At 41.5% G+C, this 21,896-nt stretch overlaps 1 protein-coding gene across 3 annotated transcripts in view; it reads right to left on the bottom strand.

Moving 5' to 3' along the window:
• Positions 1-21,896, bottom strand: part of cacna1ha (calcium voltage-gated channel subunit alpha1 Ha) — a 77,762-nt gene that overhangs the window by 27,745 nt on the left and 28,121 nt on the right. For all 3 annotated transcript variants that reach the window (XM_089018214.1, XM_089018216.1, XM_089018215.1), the window contains 9 exons: positions 12,488-12,600; positions 11,727-11,860; positions 10,534-10,631; positions 8,420-8,579; positions 7,586-7,910; positions 6,499-6,591; positions 3,557-3,795; positions 1,829-2,361; positions 791-957 (listed from right to left, as the gene is read on the bottom strand). In XM_089018214.1, the coding sequence (XP_088874340.1) occupies positions 791-957; positions 1,829-2,361; positions 3,557-3,795; positions 6,499-6,591; positions 7,586-7,910; positions 8,420-8,579; positions 10,534-10,631; positions 11,727-11,860; positions 12,488-12,600 (1,862 nt within the window). The remainder of the gene's footprint in view (positions 1-790; positions 958-1,828; positions 2,362-3,556; positions 3,796-6,498; positions 6,592-7,585; positions 7,911-8,419; positions 8,580-10,533; positions 10,632-11,726; positions 11,861-12,487; positions 12,601-21,896) is intronic.

Raw genomic sequence — 21,896 nt, 5'->3', positions numbered from 1 at the left:
AAAAAACAAATGAGCCCTCAGGAAGTGTGGGATAACGTTACTCCAAGGCCTTCAGTAGTGCTATGTCTGAATCAATTCGCAGCTGCCACTGTGATGGAGAAAAAGAAGTTATCATATTCAAAAGTTTCATGCCGTTATATGCTAAGTCAACTTGGGTGACTCGAATTCACAATTGAAGCACAGACAACCTGGGGTCAATCTGAGGTCAACAGACAGACAATGTTTTATTGCTTACAGCTGTTTGTGCTTAGAACTCAAGAGGTGTGGTATTCTAATCAAGAAAACCATGTTTTACTAATGTATCACTTTAATTTGCATATACTCTCAATAAATAGCTTGGCAGAGGGCTGCAGAATTCAGACGTCTGTCATGAATGGCTACGTCTCCTGCCGGCAGTAAAAAAACAATCTTTCCGGGTTCGAGCCAGCAATTAAAAGCAATAAAACATTGTCTCTTCCATGAACTGATAAATTTGTAACCTGGCTAATGAGCTCTTCCTGTGAAGGAGTTTCAAGTTGTAAATTGCTTCGATGATAACGAGTTTCCCAAGTCCTAAATTCTGTCCAAGGCCAGATCTCCTAAGATGAAGATGACAGTTTAACTTGCTGTGTCCGTTGACCTCAGATTGACCTCAGGTTGTCTGTGTTTCAATTGTGTATTCCAGTCGCACATCTTGACTAAGCATATAATGGCATGAAACTTTTAAATATGATAACCTCTTATTCTCCATCATTAAGACATTTTTCATCCTCTCTGCTTGGCAACTACGAGCGTTTGAATCCGCAATGACCTGGGGGAAGTCATGCAGTCCGTCGGCTTCTCCCTTCCAACCCTCCGAATCGCCCAACTCCAGCTCCAAGGTCTCCAAGCTGCGGGCACACAGAGGGCAGCTCAGTAGTTCCAGGAGCAGTGGACTTGGTACCACAGCCGCCAGCTGGTACAGCACACTCTGGTGACCTGCCAGAGGCATGATGGGGGGGGGGGGGGGGGGGTCACACGTTGTGTCAGGGTTGCTACGGGAGGGATACGGCGGAATTCTTCATTGTTAGCATTTCATTTTGTGAACTGCACATCCGATGTTACTTACTACTACTGTTACAGATGTCGCAAAACACAGGATCACGGACCAGGTTAATGTCAGTCAATATTTTCAAGGGCCTTTAACTCATTCACTGCCATTCCCGAATTTACTCGGGAATTGAAAATACAGTAAAGTCTCGTTATATCGATATTCAAGGGAGTCCGAAAAAATATCGATATAACCGGGACTATCGATATATCCGACCCTGTTTGCATGTAATTTTCTCAGTGCGTGCATAGAAATAGTATCGATATAACCGGGACTATCGATATATCCGATATCGATATAACGAGACATTACTGTATGACATAGAGCGCCATTCCCGAATGTGTTCGGGTTTTGTTTTTTTTTTGCTTGCCGCATCCGATACTCTACACCAGGGGTGTCAAAGTCATTTTTTTTGCCGCGGGCCCCAATGTCGTTATGGTTTCCTCTCGAGGACCGTTATCAATTTGGGGAACCCATTAGAATGTTTAAATCCCTTCAAATATTACATATAGAGCACACAGCAAATTAATGAATAACTCATTTTCAAATCTGAAGTCAAGAATAATGACTTTTATTGTGGTTGACATCCAAAAATATGACATTTTGGCTCAGATTTTAGCAATCATCATGGAATTTAACAAGTTTGATTTGCTTTCGCGGGCCGAAAAAAATGATGTGGCGGGCCGGATTTGGCCCGCGGGCCTTGACTTTGACACCTGTGTTCTACACGGTATAACTTCGATGTTTGCATCTACTTACCGCGCTGTCCCACGAGTTGGTAAAGCTTGTTCAGTTTTTCTGCTTGTTCGGACGCAGAGTGGTTGGGCGCGTGCTGATCAGGACCGCAAGCACCTTGCTGAGAGTGAGGCGGCGGTGTCTTGCTGCTGTAACTGCACACAAACGATGGCAGAATGGTCGGGTAGTTCATCCCTCCGTTTAGCTTCCTGAGCAAGGACCCCACGCCTTGGGTGACAACCGACTGACTGCCGCCGCTGCTATTTCCATTTCGACTTCCTTTACAAACAGGAAGTGACTTGATCTCCGGTTCCACGTCTCCCTCGACGCCGTCTTCTCCGGTTGAATGTTCGGGGCTCGCCACGCTGACCGGGTGTTGCCCCCCGTTGGGGAGCCGGCAATGCTGGTGCTGATGGTGCTGGAGCAGGTTGCGTATTGGCCTCAACCACAAAGCGCTAGCTGGGCCTGAACTTCTGCCGGAGCCGTGGCCGTGCCCGTTACCTCCGCCGTTACTGCCCGCGCCGCCACCGTTAGGATTCACCTTTTTACGCCGTTTACTGGTGGGGAAAAGAAAAGATATCCAACTGAGCACAATATGGTTATGCTAGCATCGATAACACAATGTCAAACTGAAAGCGTTTATGCTAACTGAAATACATGCTATCATAGCGTCTGTGTGAGCTCTCAGTCGTATAGGAGTGGTCCATTGAGGAAAAGGTTTCTTCAGCCGTCATCTATACTTCTTTGAAGGGGTCGGACGTTTTGCTCCTCATCCAAAAAGCTTTGTCAGCGGACTAAAGTTGTGCTGGTTATTATTCTATAGATTGTAAAAATGAAGATTATAGAGAGTCATACACTGGGCCTCAATCTGCAGTACATATGCACCTAAAAGTTAGCAACCACTCATTTGACAATCTTAGCTAAAGAAAACAGATGGTTTGAAAGGGGAGTAAAAGAAGCTATTTTTGTAAAACAGCAAAACCCTTCACTCAATCGCCATGCAAGTTTGAAGTTTACTTTGGACTTCTTAGATCGTTATCACGTAGGCTTACTCAAGAGGTGATACCAGAGCGAATGGTGCAATCAGAAACGTCACAGAACATAATTGTTATTATTGTTATTATTATTATTATTATTAGGTATTAGCTATCTATTCCCTAGCGATTAGCTATCTATTCGTTAGCGATTAGCTATCTATTCGCTAGCTATTAGTAATGTATTCGCTAGCTATTAGATATGTATTCGCTAGCTAGCTTTCTATCTATTTGAGTTACTTCTGGGTTGAGTGAACGCTGAAAACCACAGAAAAACTGGTCCTGTGACTGTAAAGTGACCTTGAGAGTTTTGAAAGGCGCTTATAAATGAAATGGATTATTATTATTATTATTATCAGACAGGACAAAATAAGTCATCAGATTAGCTTCAGGGAGTAGTCCACTGCTTCCCCCAACCTAAGAGCAGGGACCTATGAAAGCAGAGGTCTGGCACTGTCACCTCAGTCCATTCGGGATATATTTGGGCCAGAACTACCAGCACAACTTTAGTTCGCTGATGAAGCTTTTCGGATGAGGAGCGAAACGTCCGACACCTTCAAAGAAGTATAGATGACGGCTGAAGAAACCTTTTCCTCAATGGACCACTCCTATACGACTGAGAGCTCACACAGACGCTATGATAGCATGTATTCCAGTTAGCATAAACGCTTTCAGTTTGACATTGTGTTAAAACGTCCCACTCTGTCTCATATCTGACCTGTGCCACGCAAAGTATATCCTCTGCAACCTGCGCGTTAGCTTGCGATAAAGGTGACTGATGTAGCGTAGCATCTCCTCGTAGCACGAGCCCGGTTCACTATAACTGGCAAGCGTGGAATCATTGGACATGTAACGAGCGCGCTGTTCCCGCATCAGCGCGTTCTCTCGTTGCTTCGTCTCTGAGAATTGGGTGGCGATGACCACGAGGCACAAGTTGATCATGAAGAAGGATCCCACCTGGATGGGCGGGATGGTGGAGCAAAGTAGATAAAGACATCTGTCACCACCTCTGGATAATGAAATCAATGTATTAACCTTTTACAAGGAAGGAACTGATACCGTTTTATTATTATGGCCTTGATTTAATTATGATTCGGGGAGCTTAGATAAACGATGACGATCATAAAACAGCTGATCACTCAAACGTGATAAAGCCTCGAGAATATGAAGCCAGGTCTTGAACAGGAAGTGAAGTCATCGATCAACAGGTTTATGCGATAGGCGGGTGCTAATACAGTGATACCTCGGTTTATGAATGCCTTGGCTAACGAACTTTTCGGCTTATGAGCGTTAAATTCACGCGAATTTAATCTTGGCATACGAACTATTTTTCGGGATACACACGGAGCGCCACAATGAATGATGTGTCGTTCGCAAACGACCCCGTTCTCCTAACAAGGAAATGGCAGCCGACTTTTTTTTGTCCTCTATTCCCCACCCCCAGTCTTGGGTTAAAGCCACACGTAATTGGTCAAGAACGCAGCAGTGAGGGAGGGTTATAGAAACATAGACCTCGAAATAAAAGGCAGAATGTGGACTGCAAGGTTAAAATATCCCATCAATCAGGCTCCACAAATAATAAGTCATCTGTACACTTGATGCAAAAAGCTATCAACCCAGTTCAACAGAACACAATTGATGAGGAACTAGGTAAAATTATCGCAGGGAATGCACGGCAACTTTACTCGGATATCGTCCAAAAGGCAACCTGGAAGTTCGTCATCCATTGATGAGTTCAAGGCTAGCCACGGATGGTTCGAGAACTTTAAGCATCGTACAGGGATTCATAGTGTCATTCGTCATGGTGAGGCAGCCGGTTCTGACGATAAAGCTGCCAAAGCTTACAAGGAATCATTCCTCAAGATGGTAGAAGAAGGAAGGCTATGTTCCTCATCAAGTGTTTAATGCTGATGAAACCGGCCACTCCATTCCACTAAGCCATCAACGACCATCACAAAGGTCAATAAAACGGCTTTATTATACAGTACAATTTATTTCTTTAATTACAATACCATAGCACGTTTATTATACAGAGAAGAACTTAAATGTAAATACTTCCAGGTTGCCTCCTGACGATATCCGAGTGAAGTTGCCGTGCTTTCTCTGCGATAATTTTACCTATTCCTCATCAATTGTGTTATACTTAGCTTAGGTTGATAGCTTTTTGCATCAGGAACTTAACTGCAAGTCCACAAAATAAGGTATATTTTGTGTAGTTTTAAAGCTTAGAAAATTAAAAAGTAGAAAATTATGTTTTATGGGGACCTGGGAACGGATTATTCTCATTTAAATGGTTTCCTATGGGAAATTAATGTTTGGGATAAATACTTTTCGCCTTAAACACTCTGTCTGGGAACCAATCAAGTTCGTAAGCCAAAATAATAACGGTGTGTTATTATTTTCTGTGTGTTTCTGTGTGTAACTGCGTGTTATTATTTTCAACGATTTTCTTTGTCTTCGAAAATTCATGTTCTCATGTTTTTTTTTTTACAGAAAACCTAAGCTCAAAGGTTATTCAAGGTTACAGAGAGAAGAACTTAACTGCAAGTCCACAAGAACACCTTCCAGAAGCAAAACGTTAAACAGATGCAAATTGCCTAAGAAATCAAACTCTAATCGTTCAGACGATACACAGTCGAGGAAACCGAATGTTATTATCGAAACGCCAGGCGTACTTCTTTTTAAATGCTGAGCTCAGTGTTTATGTCTGCTTTATGTAAGCATGCGCCTGCAGTTCCTCGGCAACTGCGATTTGCCGATGGGCTCCAGCAAAGCTTTGTCTTCTTTGGCCACGTCAAGGACGAGCAAGGCGCCTCTCGCACGCAACATTTCGAGGCGACGTGAGAGGTCACTTCGAATGGCAGCCAGTCAAGTTGGCTATCCTCATGCCGACAGTGGTGCAAAATGCTAAAAAGGATTAGCGAAAAATACCAATACAGTGATACCTTGGCTTACAAACTTAATTGGTTCCCAGAAAGTGTATGTAAGGTGAAAAGTGTGTATTCCAAACATTAATTTCCCATATGAAACCATTAACATGAGAATAATCCGTTCCCAGCTCCCCATAAAACATAATTTTCAACTAAATAAGATTTAAAACTACACATAATAGACTTTATTTTATGTATAATAAATCTGCTATGGTATTGTAATTAAAGAAATAAACTGTACGGTATAATAAAGTCGTTTTATTTACCTTTGTGATGGTTGTTGATGCAGGTAGACACACTAGAAACTTCATTAATAGCTGGTTCCCTTGCTTGTATCTTCTGTTCAAATTGTACAAATGGCTTGTGCGGGTTATTTGTGGAGCCTGATTAATGGAATATTTTAATCTTGCAGTCTACACTCTGCCTTTGAACTATCAATAAAGTTGCAACGAGTCCAAATTTCACGGTTTTCTATCCATTTTCTCACCATTTCACTTTTGTGTTTTTTTCACGTTAGTTTTTTTGTTTACTTATAAGCTATCAATTAACGAGCTAGCTAGCTTTCCATCTATTTGAGTTACTTCTGGGTTGAGTGAATGCTGGCGCGTGTAGCTGCTGCTGCTCACCCACACAAACTGAACCTGTTTTGAAAGGCGCTTATAAATGAAATGTATTCATAGGTAGGTCAGCATATCATGACAAAAAAATAAAGAAAAAAGTGGTTACTTACAATAATTAGAAGTATAAAATATATAAAATTGTAGAACGAATGAGCATCCATGACATAGTACATGATATCCACCCATCCTTCCAGCGTGATGACCTGGCGGAGACAAGAGAGAATATTCAGAACTTCACACTTTTACCTTTAACTCATTCACTGCCAGACGATGTGCAAAAAAAAAATTTGTCCACTGCAGTGCCCGGGTTTTTGTCATTTTCACTCAAATTGCATGACCCACAGATTATTGAGTTTAAGAACTACAAGAACATTTAATGCAGCATTAGAAACCTTAGACTTTCTTCTTTTCTTAGAAACAGTAAATAGTTAATTCCCAAGTTATATGAGTCTGGAGTTATCTGAGCTTGAATGGGGGCGGCTGTACAAAATACAGGTAACAAAAAATGGGAAAAGCTACCTCAATGTGGAAGGGGAAAAACATTGCCAGAGGTCTGACCAGCGCTTTATCAGCATCCCCCCCCCCCCAGAGGGGGTAGTTTATGAGTCATTTAGCCTCTGAGTCTATTCAACATTTTGAATGTATTTCGACTTACGACCATTTTGACTCACGACCGTTTGGTCGGAACAGAACTCGGTCGTAAGTCGGGTGTTACCTGTACAATACAATACAATACAATACAATACACATTGATTTATATAGCGCTTTAACAACAGCTGAATCTGGAACAAAGCGCGAACACGAATAAAAGGCAAATGCTTCCCCGTCGTGGAAGGGAAAAACATTGCCAGAGGTCTGACCAGTGCTTAATTGGCACCCCCCACAAACAAAAAAAAACAAAACCCAAACAAATTTGGGAATGGCAGCGAATGTGTTAAATGATAGTAGTTTTGTCTGACACAAATAACCCCTAAACTGCTTGTTTGCATGTGCGCCTGCAGGAGCTTGCGTGTGCGTTTGCATTAAAAAATACTGAAACAGCGAATCGGTGGAGTCGGCGTACTAATGAGTACTTAGGATGCTGACACCTGAAATCAATGGCTAAGCTCAGCCAATCCACGCATAAACTCACAGTTCACCATTTACACCTCGGTTTTCCGAGCGCATGTTAGCTAAAGAGGAAAAATGGGAAAATACCTGGAAAATAGCAATCCAAGCGTAGCCGATGTTGTCAAAGTTGACGGCTCCCTTATGAGGGTTGCGTTCCCCGGGGCGACACACGTTGTAGTACTGGTTCCAATTAACGCATCCATTAACACTGGCCCCTCCCACTGTGGGGGCTACTCCGATCAGATCCGAACTTTGGTGAGGCGCCGCTAACCGGCACTCCGTCTTGGCCTCGGCGTAGGCCGGGATGTCGTGGCATCGGAGCATACCATTCTCGCGGGGGGCCGAGCAGATGAATGGGCTGTCTTCGCCATCAACCGACATGTAGTAGGGATTAATTGACAAGTTGTATTTTCTAGACAAGAAAACAAAGACTTTTCTAAAATAAATGTAGACCACATTAGCGATGCGATAAGCGTTCTGAACAAAGTATCCGATCTAGTTCTCCCCAGGCTTGGTTAAACATCGAGATACAAATCATTGTGACAAAATAATTGGGAATATATTCAAAAATCATTACCAACAATGTTGTTGTTCCTATGTATCGATCTCGCTAGATAGCTTATCTAGTATTATTATTATTATCTAGCAATCGATCTAGCTAGTTAGCTACATATTTACCGATCGAGCTAGTTAGCTAGCTATCCATCAATCTAGTTAGTTCGCTAGCTATCCATCTATCTAGCTATCTAGATAGCTATCTATCTATCTATCGAGCTAGGTATCTATCTAGCTATCTATCTATCTAAGTATCTAGCTAGGTATCTAGCTGGGTATTTAGCTAGGCATCTAGATAGGTATCAAGCTATCTACCTGTCTGCCTGTCTATCTAGACGTTTGACGAGGACACAACGCGAGACTTACGTCCTGATGTCTGCTCCCAGAAAGCAGCGGTTTCGCAGAAGCCCCGCCCAAAGTTGGACCCCAACGATCCCGAAGATGAAAAAGACAAAGAAGCAGAGGAGGAGGACATTTCCTAACATCGGAAGGGTGTCCAACAGGAGTGTCACCAAGATCCGCATACCTACGTGATGGGAAACAAAATGTTCATCGTGTTAACCGATAACATTACAGTATTAGCTGGCTAGCTTTCTATCCGAGTTACTTAGATATCTATTCGCTGTCTATTAGCTAGCTAGATTTCTATCTGAGTTACTTCCGGGTTGAGTGAAGGCCTGGCTAGCTATCTGTTAGCTATCTATTAGCTGGCTAGCTTTCTATCCGAGTTACTTAGATATCTATTAGCTGTCTATTAGCTATAGCTTTCTATCTGAGTTACTTCCGGGTTGAGTGAAGGCCTGGCTAGCTATCTGTTAGCTATCTATTAGCTGGCTAGCTTTCTATCCGAGTTACTTAGATATCTATTCGCTGTCTATTAGCTAGCTAGATTTCTATCTGAGTTACTTCCGGGTTGAGTGAAGGCCTGGCTAGCTATCTGTTAGCTATCTATTAGCTGGCTAGCTTTCTATCCGAGTTACTTAGATATCTATTAGCTGTCTATTAGCTATAGCTTTCTATCTGAGTTACTTCCGGGTTGAGTGAAGGCCTGGCTAGCTATCTGTTAGCTATTTATTAGCTGGCTAGCTTTCTATCCGAGTTATTTAGCTATCTATTAGTTAAATAGCTTTCTACCTGAGTTACTTCCGGGTTGAGTGAAGGCCTGGCTAGCTAGCTGTTAGCTATCTATTAGCTGGCTAGCTTTCTATTACTCAGCTATGTACGTATTAGCTGTCTATTAGCTAGCTAGCTTTCTAGTCACGTATCCTGTGACTGTAAAGTGACCTTGAGAGTTTTGAAAGGTGCTTACAAATGAAATGTATTATTATTATTATTATTATTATTATTTGCATTTCAAGATGGACGGACACAAAATGTCCAATGTAGACCAAATGTCAGCCTTATTTATTTATCCTTTTTTTTTATATGATCCGTGTGATTTGACCCCGTAACTTTGGTCGAAACCATGACAAGCAATGACAAGAGGAAACGTGACAGTATGACATGACTCCCTTTGTCGAGGATCGGAATCCACAGTCCCCGCGGCTGGTGTTACCCAAGCGCATTAGTCTCGACCCATCACACCAAGTCAACGTCAATCAAAATGATTGTCCTGACAATGTAAGTTGTTGCATAAATCCGTAGCCGCCATCTTTAGTCTTGAATTTCTGATCGGTACAAAACATGGACGTATTCGTACATTCTCACTTCACTCATGCTTGACGATGCCATTTCAATCAAATAGGGTGACAATGAACCACCTTTTTTATTTTATTGGCGTATTTATTTGGGGATTTATCCAGATATTTAGCTAAATAGCTATACATCTAAATAGCTATCTATCATCTACCTAGCTAGCGGTCAAATCTAGATTAGTGAGCTAGCTGGCTAGCTAGTTATCGAATCTCTCTATCTATTTGTCTAACTATCTAGCTATCTCGCTAGCTAGCTGATATTGATTTGAAAGCTATCTGGCTGGATGATAGATAGCTATCTAGCTAGGTAAAAATAAATAATACTATAATAATAATGATAATAATAATAATAATAATGATAATCAATTTATTTGTGTGATTATTTGGGGATGTATGTGGCTATTTGGCTAGCCAGCTATCTATTATTATTATTATCATTTGCTAGCAATTTGCTAGCTATTAGCTATCGGGATGGCTAGCAAGCTATTTGCTATCTATTAGCTATATGGCTGGATAGCTAGCTATCTATTCACTATCTAGCTGGCTGGCTGGCTATCTAGCTAGGTATCTGTTGGCTATCGATTGGCTAGATAGCTAGCTTTCTATCTATTTGAGTTACTTTCGGGTTGAGCGAATGCTGTCGCGTGCGGCTGCCGCTGCTCGCTCGCAGGAAAACTTTATCCTGTGACTGTGAAGTGACCTTGAGAGTTTTGAAAGGCGCTTATAAATGACATGTATTATTATTATTTATAAACTATTTTACGACTATGTTCAAAGTGGACTTACTTGGTACTCTGTTGATGGCCCGTAGAGGTCTTAGTACTCGTACAGTGCGAATGGCTGAGAAACTGGCATTCTGTCCATCCAGAGAGTACTCCAACACACTAAAGTCACAGATGGAGGAATGAGTGTCATGAGTTCATACACTTCTGTCATTATTTTATTTTTTATAACCCGTACATGGTTAAACAAAAGAAACTGGACTCACGGAAGATTGTCTTACTTGTGGTTGGGTCTTGGAGACTTTAAGACATTCAGATGTGCAAGGTGTGAAGCCAACGGTGGAGTAATTTTGAAAAAAAAATGTCCGACACTGAATAAAAACGAGGCTTTGTACTACATACAGTATCTCAGTTGCATACTGGTAGGTACTACAACAACAACAAAACATCTCCCTTTTATAATCTAATCTGAAGTATGAATAAATACAAAAGATTTGAACATATAATTAAAAACCAGCGGTGGGCTGTCAGGGCCTGTAAGGCCTTCTCTGCTGGCCTAAAAAATATCTGAATTACAGACGAATGTGAATCATCAGTTTTCGCAAACTATCATTGGCTAGTCACATAATTGGCTAGGCACTGGCCAATCATAGTATCACTAGCCGCAAGTGATAAGAGCATAATGGCCAGTGCTAGCACACTGTATCGATAGTAAGCTGCATCAGCAAATATATTGTTGTGTCGATTTAATTGCGGTTTTGTCAACCCACAATGGCTGAGGAGAAGAAATGGATTTGGTTGCAGATATACTGTTAAAGCCATTTTAAAGACGGAATTTTCAAGAATAGATGGACATAATTCAGGGTGGAAAGCTCCGACGCAAGTGAAAATAGCAAATAATATTTTAATTATATGAGGTTATCATGAATCCACACGTTTCGAACAGCTTAATGACAGTATTTCTTAAGTTTCTTCAAGTCACATGTTATTTCAACAGCAACAGCACCCACTAGTGGACGTGTCGGAAATTACACCAAACTCACGGCTGTGAATGCATTCAGATGTAGCACTACTGAAGGCCCAAGAGTGACACGCACGGCCTGCCACTGTGAAAAACGCATTTGATGTTGTTTGTTTCTCAAATATTGCCTTGTTTGGGGGCGGAGGGGTAAAATCGACAGCGCAGTGTTTGTTATTCGCTCGTGCAGTCGAAAATGTGCGGGCAGAAGAGACGAGCAAGCATTGCGGGACACCCACCCGGCCATGACGATGACAAAGTCCAGCTGGTTCCACTTGTCGCCAAGGTAACAGTTGCTGCCAAAAATCCCCAGGGCCACCATCTTGATGATCATTTCCACCGCAAAGAAAGCAAATATACAATCATCCAAAACCTGAAGGGAAAATAAACAGAGCACAAAGCATTTTTTTAAGCATATTTTATTGTATTTTTAAAGGACAACCGACATCACTTTTTTGTTTCTTTACTAACAAAAAGGGGCAGCATCTCACTCTCGCACAGCAATCGACCGCGTGATAGCACCAAAGGGGGGAGTTTGCGAGTCATTAAGCCTCCGAGTCTCTATTTAACATTTTGAATGTATTTTGACTTGCGACCATTTTGACTTACGACCGTTTGGTCGGAACAGAACTCGGTTGTAAGTCGGATGTTACCTGTACAATACAATACATATTGAATTCCTAAATCACAATCAGAATCATCTTTATTGCCAAGTATGCCATAAATTATACGGGTCTGGAGTTATATAAACTTGAAATGAGGGTGGCTGTCCAAAATACAATGTAATACAAACATATTTGTTTATATAGCGCTTTAACAACAGCTGAAGCTAGAACAAAGCGCTAACATGAAATAAAAGGGAAATGCTGCCCCCTTGTGGAAAGGAAAAAAAACAGCCAGAGGTCTGGCCAGCGCTTTTTTTTTTACATTTGTTTTATTTTGCTTCCAGCTTTGTAGATTTGTAAATGAGCCTTGTTTGATGATGTACGTTGGAACTAACCTGCAGTATGCGACACCACTCTGACAGGCAGGTGACATCTTCACACGGCTGGAACATCCCCAGGGTGACGCAGTTGAGGAGGATCACCAGCATGGAAACGTGCTCGAACCACGTACGGGGAAACGGTTAAGGTTCAAACTCAGGTCAGACATTTCAAAATAATGTACATACAAAGACGGAGATGAAATGGATGTTAGTGAGGGTTTTTCATTGTTTTTTTTTTAACATTGAGGCCAATTTCCTGACTTCCTGCTACAATCTGAAAAGGTTTGGGGCAATGGTTGTCCGTCAGGGCCTGCAATGCCTTCTCTACTGGCTTAAAAATATCTGAATCAGAGACTAATGTGTGTTATATTTGGTCCATAAATTCTAATTACACAATTCCAAATTGTCTTTTAGCTTCCTTTCATTGGTTTTCCCCTGTTGTGCTGCTTCCAGATGTGTTTTCATATACAAGCATTTAAGCCATCAAATTTTACCCATCATTTGTTACCAAGGTCAGAAATCGACCTGGACGCCTTCGCAATCAGTTCTGCAGGCCCTGTAGCATGAAATAAGTGTCAGCTGCTTGAACCAATCAAATTTTGAGTTGGCAATCCAAGGCCTGGAAGACGTTGGAAATGTCAGAGTTTTCGCTAGTCACTCGTCAATCATAGTATCACTATGATAAGCGCATACTGGCCAGAGCTAGCATACTGTATCTAAAGCCAGCTGCATAGGAAAATACAGTAAAGTCTCGTTATATCGATTTCGGATATATCGATAGTCCCGGTTATATCGATACTATTTCTATGCACGCACGGAGAAAATTACATGCAAACAGGGTCGGATATATCGATAGTCCCGGTTATATCGATATTTTTTCGGACTCCCTTGAATATCGATATAACGAGACTTTACTGTATATATATTTTTTTATTATGTCAACCCACAATTACTGAATGAGGAGAAGAAATTGATTTGGTTGCAGATATACTGTTAAAGCCATTTTCTAGACGGACGTTTTAATAATAGATGAACATCATCAAGTTTGGATAACTCCAAAGCTAGCAAAAATAGCAAATAATACTGAAATCGTATGAGGCTATCATGTTAATATTCGAAATGCGAACAGTTTAATGACAGTATTTTTTAAGTTTCTTCAAGTCACATGTGATTTCCTGGCTAAGGCCACCCTCTAGTGGACTTGTAGTAAATCACACCACACTCGCAACTGATTGATTCAGACATAGCCCTACTGAAGGCCTAGGAGTGACATGCACGTCCCGACACTGGTTTGGGTTGACATCAAAACGCCACTGTGAGAAAAAAGAAGGACGTTTTAACTATCTGCATTCGATGAATGACAAATAAGAACAACATTATATCACCCGTAGCGTGAAGGCTAGAGTGGAAGCCTCACATGTACAGTCAGCGCTCGTTTTCTCGCTTGTTAAACTCGATTTATGTCTCTGAGAATCTCAACAAATTAGTTCCGTGCCAAAGAGCACCGAGTAGTACTTTGTCTTCTGTCGAGAGCAATGAAAATACTTGTTTGTTTGTTTTATGACAACTCGTAGTCCCAAAGATATAAAGATACTTCTAATCTTTAACAGGACATAAATTCATTGATAAGAATATTATATATACAGGGATGAGAATGACAAATGAGAAAAAAGTCTGGAGAAAAAAAAGGCCTGGGGGTGTACACACACATTTCCTCGCAGGGATAATACTCGTGGACCTCAATATGCAGTACATATGCACCTAAAAGCTAGCAAACACTCATTTGACGACAATGCGACAATGTTTGAAAGGGGAGTAAAAGAAGCTATTTCCATAAAACAGCAACACCCTTCACTAAATCGCCATGGTGGGGGTGAGGTTCAATTTGGATCGTTCCTACAACCGACTTCTTAGGCAACATAGGCTTAGTTATGCTGATGAGGTGATACCAGAGCAAATGGGGCAATCAGGCCAGTCGTAGACCCCATACTCAGTCAGGACAATAGAAGTAATCAGTGTAGTCGCAGGGAGTAGTCCTACCATGTCTAGCTACCTTGTTCCTTGTTTGCGCGTCAGTGTCTAAAGTCAAGCAATTATTCTTTCAAGTAACACACGCACATGTGGAACTGTCGCAGCTTGGAATTGAAGCAGATTTATGTGGGACAGGAGATGTGAAATAATCTCTTTACGTCAATGGATGCTACAGCTTCGTGTTTGCTTTCAGAAAAACTGATCCTGTGACTGTAAAGTGACCGTGAGATTTTTGAAAGGCTGGCTACCTAGCTCGCTAGGTAGTCGGCTACCTAGCTATCTATTCTCTATATAGCTAGCTATATATCAGTTATCTATTAGCTAGCTAGCTAACCTTTGATCTATTTGAGTTCTTCCAGGTTGAGTGGCTACCTACTTAGCTGGCTACCTAGCTAGCTAGGTAGCTGGCTACCTAACTAGCGATCTATTTGCTATCTATTCGCTATCTAACTAGCTAGCTGGCTACCTCGCTAGCTATCTATTTGCTGTCTATTTGCTATCTAACTAGCTAGCTGGCTACCTAGCTAGCTATCTATTTGCTATCTATTCTCTATCTATCTAGCTATATATTAGTTATCTATTAGCTAGCTAGCTAACCTTCGATCTATTTGAGTTCTTCCAGGTTGAGTGGCTACCTACTTAGCTGGCTACCTAGCTAGCGATCTATTTGCTATCTATTCGCTATCTAACTAGCTAGCTGGCTACCTCGCTAGCTATCTATTTGCTATCTATTCGCTATCTAACTAGCTAGCTGGCTACCTAGCTAGCTATCTATTCTCTATCTATCTAGCTATGTATTAGTTATCTATTAGCTAGCTAGCTAGCTAACTTTCGATCTATTTGAGTTCTTCCAGGTTGAGTGCTGGTGCATCGCTAGCGTTTCCGCATGCGGAGGAACGTGTGAGCTTCACATGGAGCTCATCTCAGAGCACAAATCCCCAAAGATGGCAAGAAACAGAAGCTCATAAATCAGGCTGTCCCTGAACTTGCTCCTCTCTCTCCCTCATCAGCACCTTGGCTTTGTTTTTATCTCTCTCTTTCTCACCCCCTCACACCTCCCCCGCTTCGCCTCCGACACCCCGGAGGAGAAGGCTGAGGCAGGCGTGACGCACTTACGCCAGGATTCCCTTCCCGTCTCACTTTGAGCTAGCGTGTTTCACTCGCTCTGTCGTTTTTGTTTTCTTTAGATAGCTATTTATTTGCTATCTAACTAGCTAGCTGGCTACCTAGCTATCTATCTCTTTGCTATATATTCACTATCTAACTAGCTCGGTGGCTACCTAGCTATCTATCTATTTGCTATCTAACTAGCTAGCTGGCTACCTAGCTAGCTATTTATTTGCTATCTATTTGCTATCTAACTAGCTAGCTGGCTACCTAGCTATCTATCTCTTTGCTATATATTCGCTATCTAACTAGCTCGGTGGCTACCTAGCTATCTATCTATTTGCTATCTAACTAGCTAGCTGGCTACCTAGCTAGCTATCTATTTGCTATCTAACTAGCTAGCTGGCTACCTAGCTATCTATCTCTTTGCTATATATTCGCTATCTAACTAGCTCGGTGGCTACCTAGCTATCTATCTATTTGCTATCTAACTAGCTAGCTGGCTACGTAGCCATCTATGTATTTGCTATCTATTCGCTATCTAACTGGCTAGCTATCTATTAGTTATCTATTAGCTAGCTAAATAGATAGAAAGTTAGCTAGCTATCTATTAGTTATCTATTAGCTAGCTCGCTAACTTTCGATCTATTAGAGTTATTCCGGGTTGAGTTGATGAAATGTTTTATTATTATTATTATTATTATCTTGTGCAATGCAAAAAAAAATTTGGGGTGGCCGTCATTCGTGTGCAGGTTTCCATTTTTCTCAAAATGGCTCTCATCTTCTAGTTACACCCGTATGGCGACATAGGCGGTCGTGTTGGACAATCGGCAGCTGCACGTGCACGGATTTGCTGTCCGTAAATGCCAAACGATGACGACGGCGCATCGTCACGGCGACAAGGTAACCGAGCGCCAAAAGGCAGACCGTCAGACATAAACACGCTGAGTGATGATGTTCGATTAGGAAGGCCACTTTGATTGCGTTACGTGTTCTCTCTGCGTCTGACATACTTTCCACAGGATTCCGGTTGCTAAGTAACCAGCCGCAGTTCAAACTGTCCATAGAGGAAGCGAGTGATGGGGTGGTGAGAGAGAGAGAAAAACAGTTGAGGACAAGAACGCGGGGAGTTTGTGTGGCCTTGTTGCAGGATTTTGTGTTTTTTTTCCCCCGCATAGCAGCGAAGGCATATTTTGGCATACAGTAATACTTTGGCTTACGAACGTAATTCGTTCCCAGGCAGAGTGTGTAAGGCGAAAAGTGTGTATCCCAAAAATTAATTACAGTCACAGGATCAGTTTTTCTGCGGGTGAGCAGCGGCAGCCACACGCGCCAGCGTTCACTCAACCCGGAAGTAACTCAAATAGACAGAAAGCTAGCTAGCTAGCTAATGGATAGTTAATAAATAGCTGATAGAGAGCCAGGTAGCCAACAGCCTATGTTCTAACGTCCTTACAACAGACTTCTTAGGCAACATAGGCTTAGTTATGCTGATGAGGTGATACCAGAGCAAATGGCCAGTCGTAGACCCCATAATCAGTCAGGACAATCAAAGTAATCAGTGTAGCCTCAGGGAATAGTCCTCTGCTCCTCCCAACCTGAGAGCAGGGACCTATCATAGCAGAGTCTGGACAGTAGGGATATATATATATAGGGTCAAAACTACCAGCAAATTTTAGTTTGCTGACGAAGCCTCTTGGATAAGAAGTGAAACATCCGACACCTTCAAAGAAGTACAGATGACGGCTGAAGAAACCTTTTCATCGATGGACCACTCCTGTACGACTGAGAGCTTACATAGACTTACATTCATTTTCTAAATGATTAGCATGCCCCAGATTTTGCTTCATGTACTTGTTTGATTATTTGAAAAAATATACAGTAAAGTCTCGTTATATCGATATCGGATATATCGATAGTCCCGGTTATATCGATACTATTTCTATGCACGCACGGAGAAAATTACATGTAAACAGGGTCGGATATATCGATAGTCCCGGTTATATCGATATTTTTTCGGACTTAATATCGATATAACGAGACTTTACTGTACCTATTAAAAAAAAATCAAATTTCATCAAATATTGAAAATACATTGAATACATTTTTACATTGTGTCTTTGTATCCAATTTGCATCATAACTCCAATTCAAAAAGCAACCGTTTGGAAGTGTACGCATTCCAAATGAGGCGTTTAATGTCCTTGGGAGCCAAAGTTGGGCTATTTATGACTTTGTGCTCATGATTTCATGACATTTGATGAAATCGGACTCTGAATGAAAATAAAAGCGCATGATGGAAAACAAGGCAGTCGATAAAAATAAAAAAAAAGTCAAACGCGTAACGACCGCAAATAGTTTGTCGGTTGCGTGTTTTTCTGTTTTTTTTTTTTTTTTTTAAACGCAATGCCATTAAAGGGAATAGATCACACTTTGCGTTAACGCACCAGCGTGTCAGATCATTAAAGAAGATGTAAACACTGATCCCATTACAGCGTGCGGTATGGGAGTTTCCATTTGCACCTGGAACCCTGACTAAGTCGCGCTCATGTTTAATGACATGATGGAGGGGAAGAAAATTACAAAGAAAAAAAAATACACAAAGTTACTCAAAGGAAAATTAAATAGAGGATGTACTAACGGCGCTTGAAATAAAATGTATTATTATTATTATCTGTTAGCTTGCTATCTATTAGATATCTGGCTAGCTATTAGCTATATATATAGCTGGATGGCTACCTATTAGCTATCTATACAGCTGGCTATGTATTTGGCTAGCTAGCTGGTTAGCTGGCTATCTATTAGCTAGCTAGATGGCTATCTATTAGCTAGCTGGCTGGCTGGCTATCTATTAGCTAGTTGGCTATCTATTAGCTAGCTAGCTGGCTGGTTATCTATTAGCTAGCTAGCTAACTTTTTAGTCATTTGAGTTATTCCTGGTTGAGTGAACGCTGGCCCATGTGGCTGCCGCTGCTCACGCACAGAAAAACTTATCCTGTGACTGTAAAGTGACCTTGAGAGTTTTGAAAATAATGAAATTTATTGTTATTATTATATTATTATTGTTATTAATATTATTATTATCATTGTAGCTCCAACTTTGTATTTACTTGAACCACTGTTACAGACCTATATCATCTCCAGCGTCAGACACTCTGAGGACATTAGGAGTCATTGGAAAAGGTGGTGGGCAGGGTGCGGAGGGTCCAGTCGGATTTTTTTTTCCACGCCTTTGTTTTGATTCTTGCAATGTGCAAGTCCTCGAGAGTGGGTAAAGCGGTGCCAATTATTTTTATTCCCGCCGTTCTAACTGTCCATATTTTCAGGTTGTGTTGCCATAGAGACCACACATTTGCAGAACATTACGCTGCAAAAACAAACAAACAAATAACTCCCCCCTCCCTCCTCCACCTTCTTTTTGGTTTCAGACCAGCAGTCGTTGATTACAATCGGCATCAGAGTAGAAAATTACAACAAGGGATGTAATTGTTATGAATTATTGGATGTGGAAATGTCAATTAAATAAAAACACATTGACAATGTTCGGAGAGCACGATGGGAGTGGGGTGTAATGACTGCCCCAGCCCCCCCAAAAAGTCAATTTATATCCTGAAAATGTGAAAAAAAAAATAATTCCGCCTTATTTATGATCAAGTACATTCGCAATGAGGGACTTTCTCACTCTGAGTTATCGTATATTGATGATAAAAATCAATCAGCGGAAATTTGCGGTCTATATTTTCACACGCACGCGTCATTCGTCGGCATTGGAAGCCTGCGAGTCAAACGATTTGATACACCAGCGTGTCTCAAGTTGGGTTGCCATAGAAACAGAAACATCTCTCGCCGTCGGTAGCAAGACAGCCTCGGATCCAAGTTGGATCCGTCATCTGTAGTGACACGCCGTCATCGCACAAACACAGGAAATGGCAAGAATCGTGTTCGCGCGGAGACTCTCGAAGTTCGTAATAAGTCCCACTTTCAGTTTCTCAACTGTCGGAAAAAAATACAATAAAAATACAATGATACCTCAGCTTACGAACTAAATTGGTTCCCAGAAAGTGTGTCGAAGGCGAAAAGTGTGTATTCCAAGCATTAATTTCCCATAGGAAACCATTTAAATGAAAATAATCCGTTCCTAGGTCCCCATAAAATATAATTTTCTACTAAATAAGCCTTACAACTACACAAAATATAATAATAATAATACATTTGATTTATAAGCGCCTTCTAAAACTCTCAAGGTCACTTTACAGTCACAGGGTCAGTTTCTACTGTGGGTGAGCAGCGGCAGCAAGCGTTCACTCAACCCGGAATAAGTCAAATAGATAGAAAGCTAGCTAGCTAGCTAATAGATAGCCAGCCAGATAGCTAGCTCGGTAGGTAGCTAATAGATAGATAGCTAATAGAAAGACAGCTAGATAGCTAGATAGACAGAAAATAGATAGCAAATAGATAGCTATAGATAGCCCAGGTTTTTTTTTTTTTTTTTTTTTTGCTTCCATTGTGGGCCTTGTGTTCGGTGGCCAACTAACCTTGAAATTTTTAAATATGAGAACTTCTATTCTGTCTGTCTGTTCTCTATCACAAACCCACAAGCTAACCAGTTGTCCACAAGGCCGCCTGATCTCGTATGCGATGGTTTAATTGCAATAAATTATGCATGCAGATGGAGATAAGGAGGAAGAATGGCAGTGATTAAAAGAATCAGCCGCCACTCTCTCAAAGGTTTGCAGCCTGCATATTGAGTGCTGCTTATAGCTTCAGCAACTTTGCCAAAAATCGCTATGGCATCCTGCCTCATAACAAACCAACTGTTGCGTAGTCCAGATGCATTTAACACATTCACTGCCAGACTTGTGCAAAAAAATGTGTCCACTCCAGTGCCAGGGTTTTTGTCATTTTCACTCAAATTCCAGGACCCACAGAAGATTGAGTTTTAGGACTACATAAGCATTCAATGCAGCATGAGAAACATTAGGCGCTCTACTTTCTTCAGAAATAAAAAGAGTTAATTCCTAAGTTATATGGGTCTGGAGTTATCTGAGCTTGAAATGGGGGCAGCTGGACAAAAGGCAAATGTTGGACAGTTTGCAGCTAGATGGATGCATGGCTTGGGGAGCCCGCCATGAGAAGAAAGGAACATTAGCGCAGAGTGCCGATGCATATGTGGAACTGGCGCGGCTTGGAATTGAAGCGGATTTACGTGGGACAGGAGATGTGAGACAATCTCTTTTCATCAATGGAGGCTTCAGCTTCGTATTTGCTTTCAACATTTAGCGGGTAGGAGACGTACTCACTCCACCATGACGTCCCTGATCCATTGGTGAAAAGGACGCTTTGATCCTGTCCTCTTTCATCTAAAACTGCTTCATACAACAATCGGTGCAGAAAGTGCTGAATATTGAATGACCGTATCTTTGTGTTGTCATATTATTTTGTTTTTTTGACTTCAAGGTGGCACCGCGAAACTGGCTGCCTTTACAGCAGCTCCTGTATTTAGTTTTTCTACTTCTATTAGCTATCTGGCTAGCTATCTATCGAGCTGGCTGGCTATCTATTGGCTAGCTAGCTGGGGAGCTGGTTATCTTTTAGTTAGCTTTCTAGCTAACTAGCTAACTATCTATTAGCTATCTATCGAGCTAGGCTGGCTATCTATTAGCTAGCTAGCTATCTGGCTATCTATTGGCTCGCTATCTGGCTATCTATTAGCTCGCTATCTGACTATCTATTAGCTAGCTAGCTGGCTATCTATTAGATAGCTAGCTAGCTATCTGGCTATCTATTAGCTAGATAGCTGGCTGGCTATCTATTCCAATCCAATGTGCGCCACATTATTCTTCTATACATTCCACCCACAAATAGTTTGCATTGAGATGTGCCCCCCCCCCATCAGCCCGTGCAACCGTGTTCGAAGTGTCATCATCAAAGTCCGCATTTCCATATGTTAAACTGCCTTTGAAAAGTCATCCGACGACTCGCCAGCCTTCCTTGCGCTTCGTTTATTGATGCATTGTTCCTAGCGCGCCTCACAAACTCTCGCCTCGATGCTCTTCTATACCTTCTCATCTTCCGTGCTGTAAAACAGGAAGACTCCAACCAGCCTCACATCATTTTAAATACGCTAGCACGCGCGTACAAACATACACAGATACACACATTCCACCTGATATGAATCATTCAGAAAAATACAAGATGCGATAAAGCAAACACACATTCTTTTTTTACGCAAGAGTAGTGAAACACACACACACACAACACACACACACACAGCTTGCCAGTTACCA

Source organism: Hippocampus bargibanti, linkage group LG17 (genome assembly GCF_051943395.1).
Source record: "Hippocampus bargibanti isolate YZ-2025 linkage group LG17, ASM5194339v1, whole genome shotgun sequence".
Taxonomy (NCBI): Eukaryota; Metazoa; Chordata; class Actinopteri; order Syngnathiformes; family Syngnathidae; genus Hippocampus; species Hippocampus bargibanti.
The sequence above is the reverse complement of the archived record's forward strand: the minus strand, read 5'-3'. Positions and strand labels throughout refer to the sequence as shown.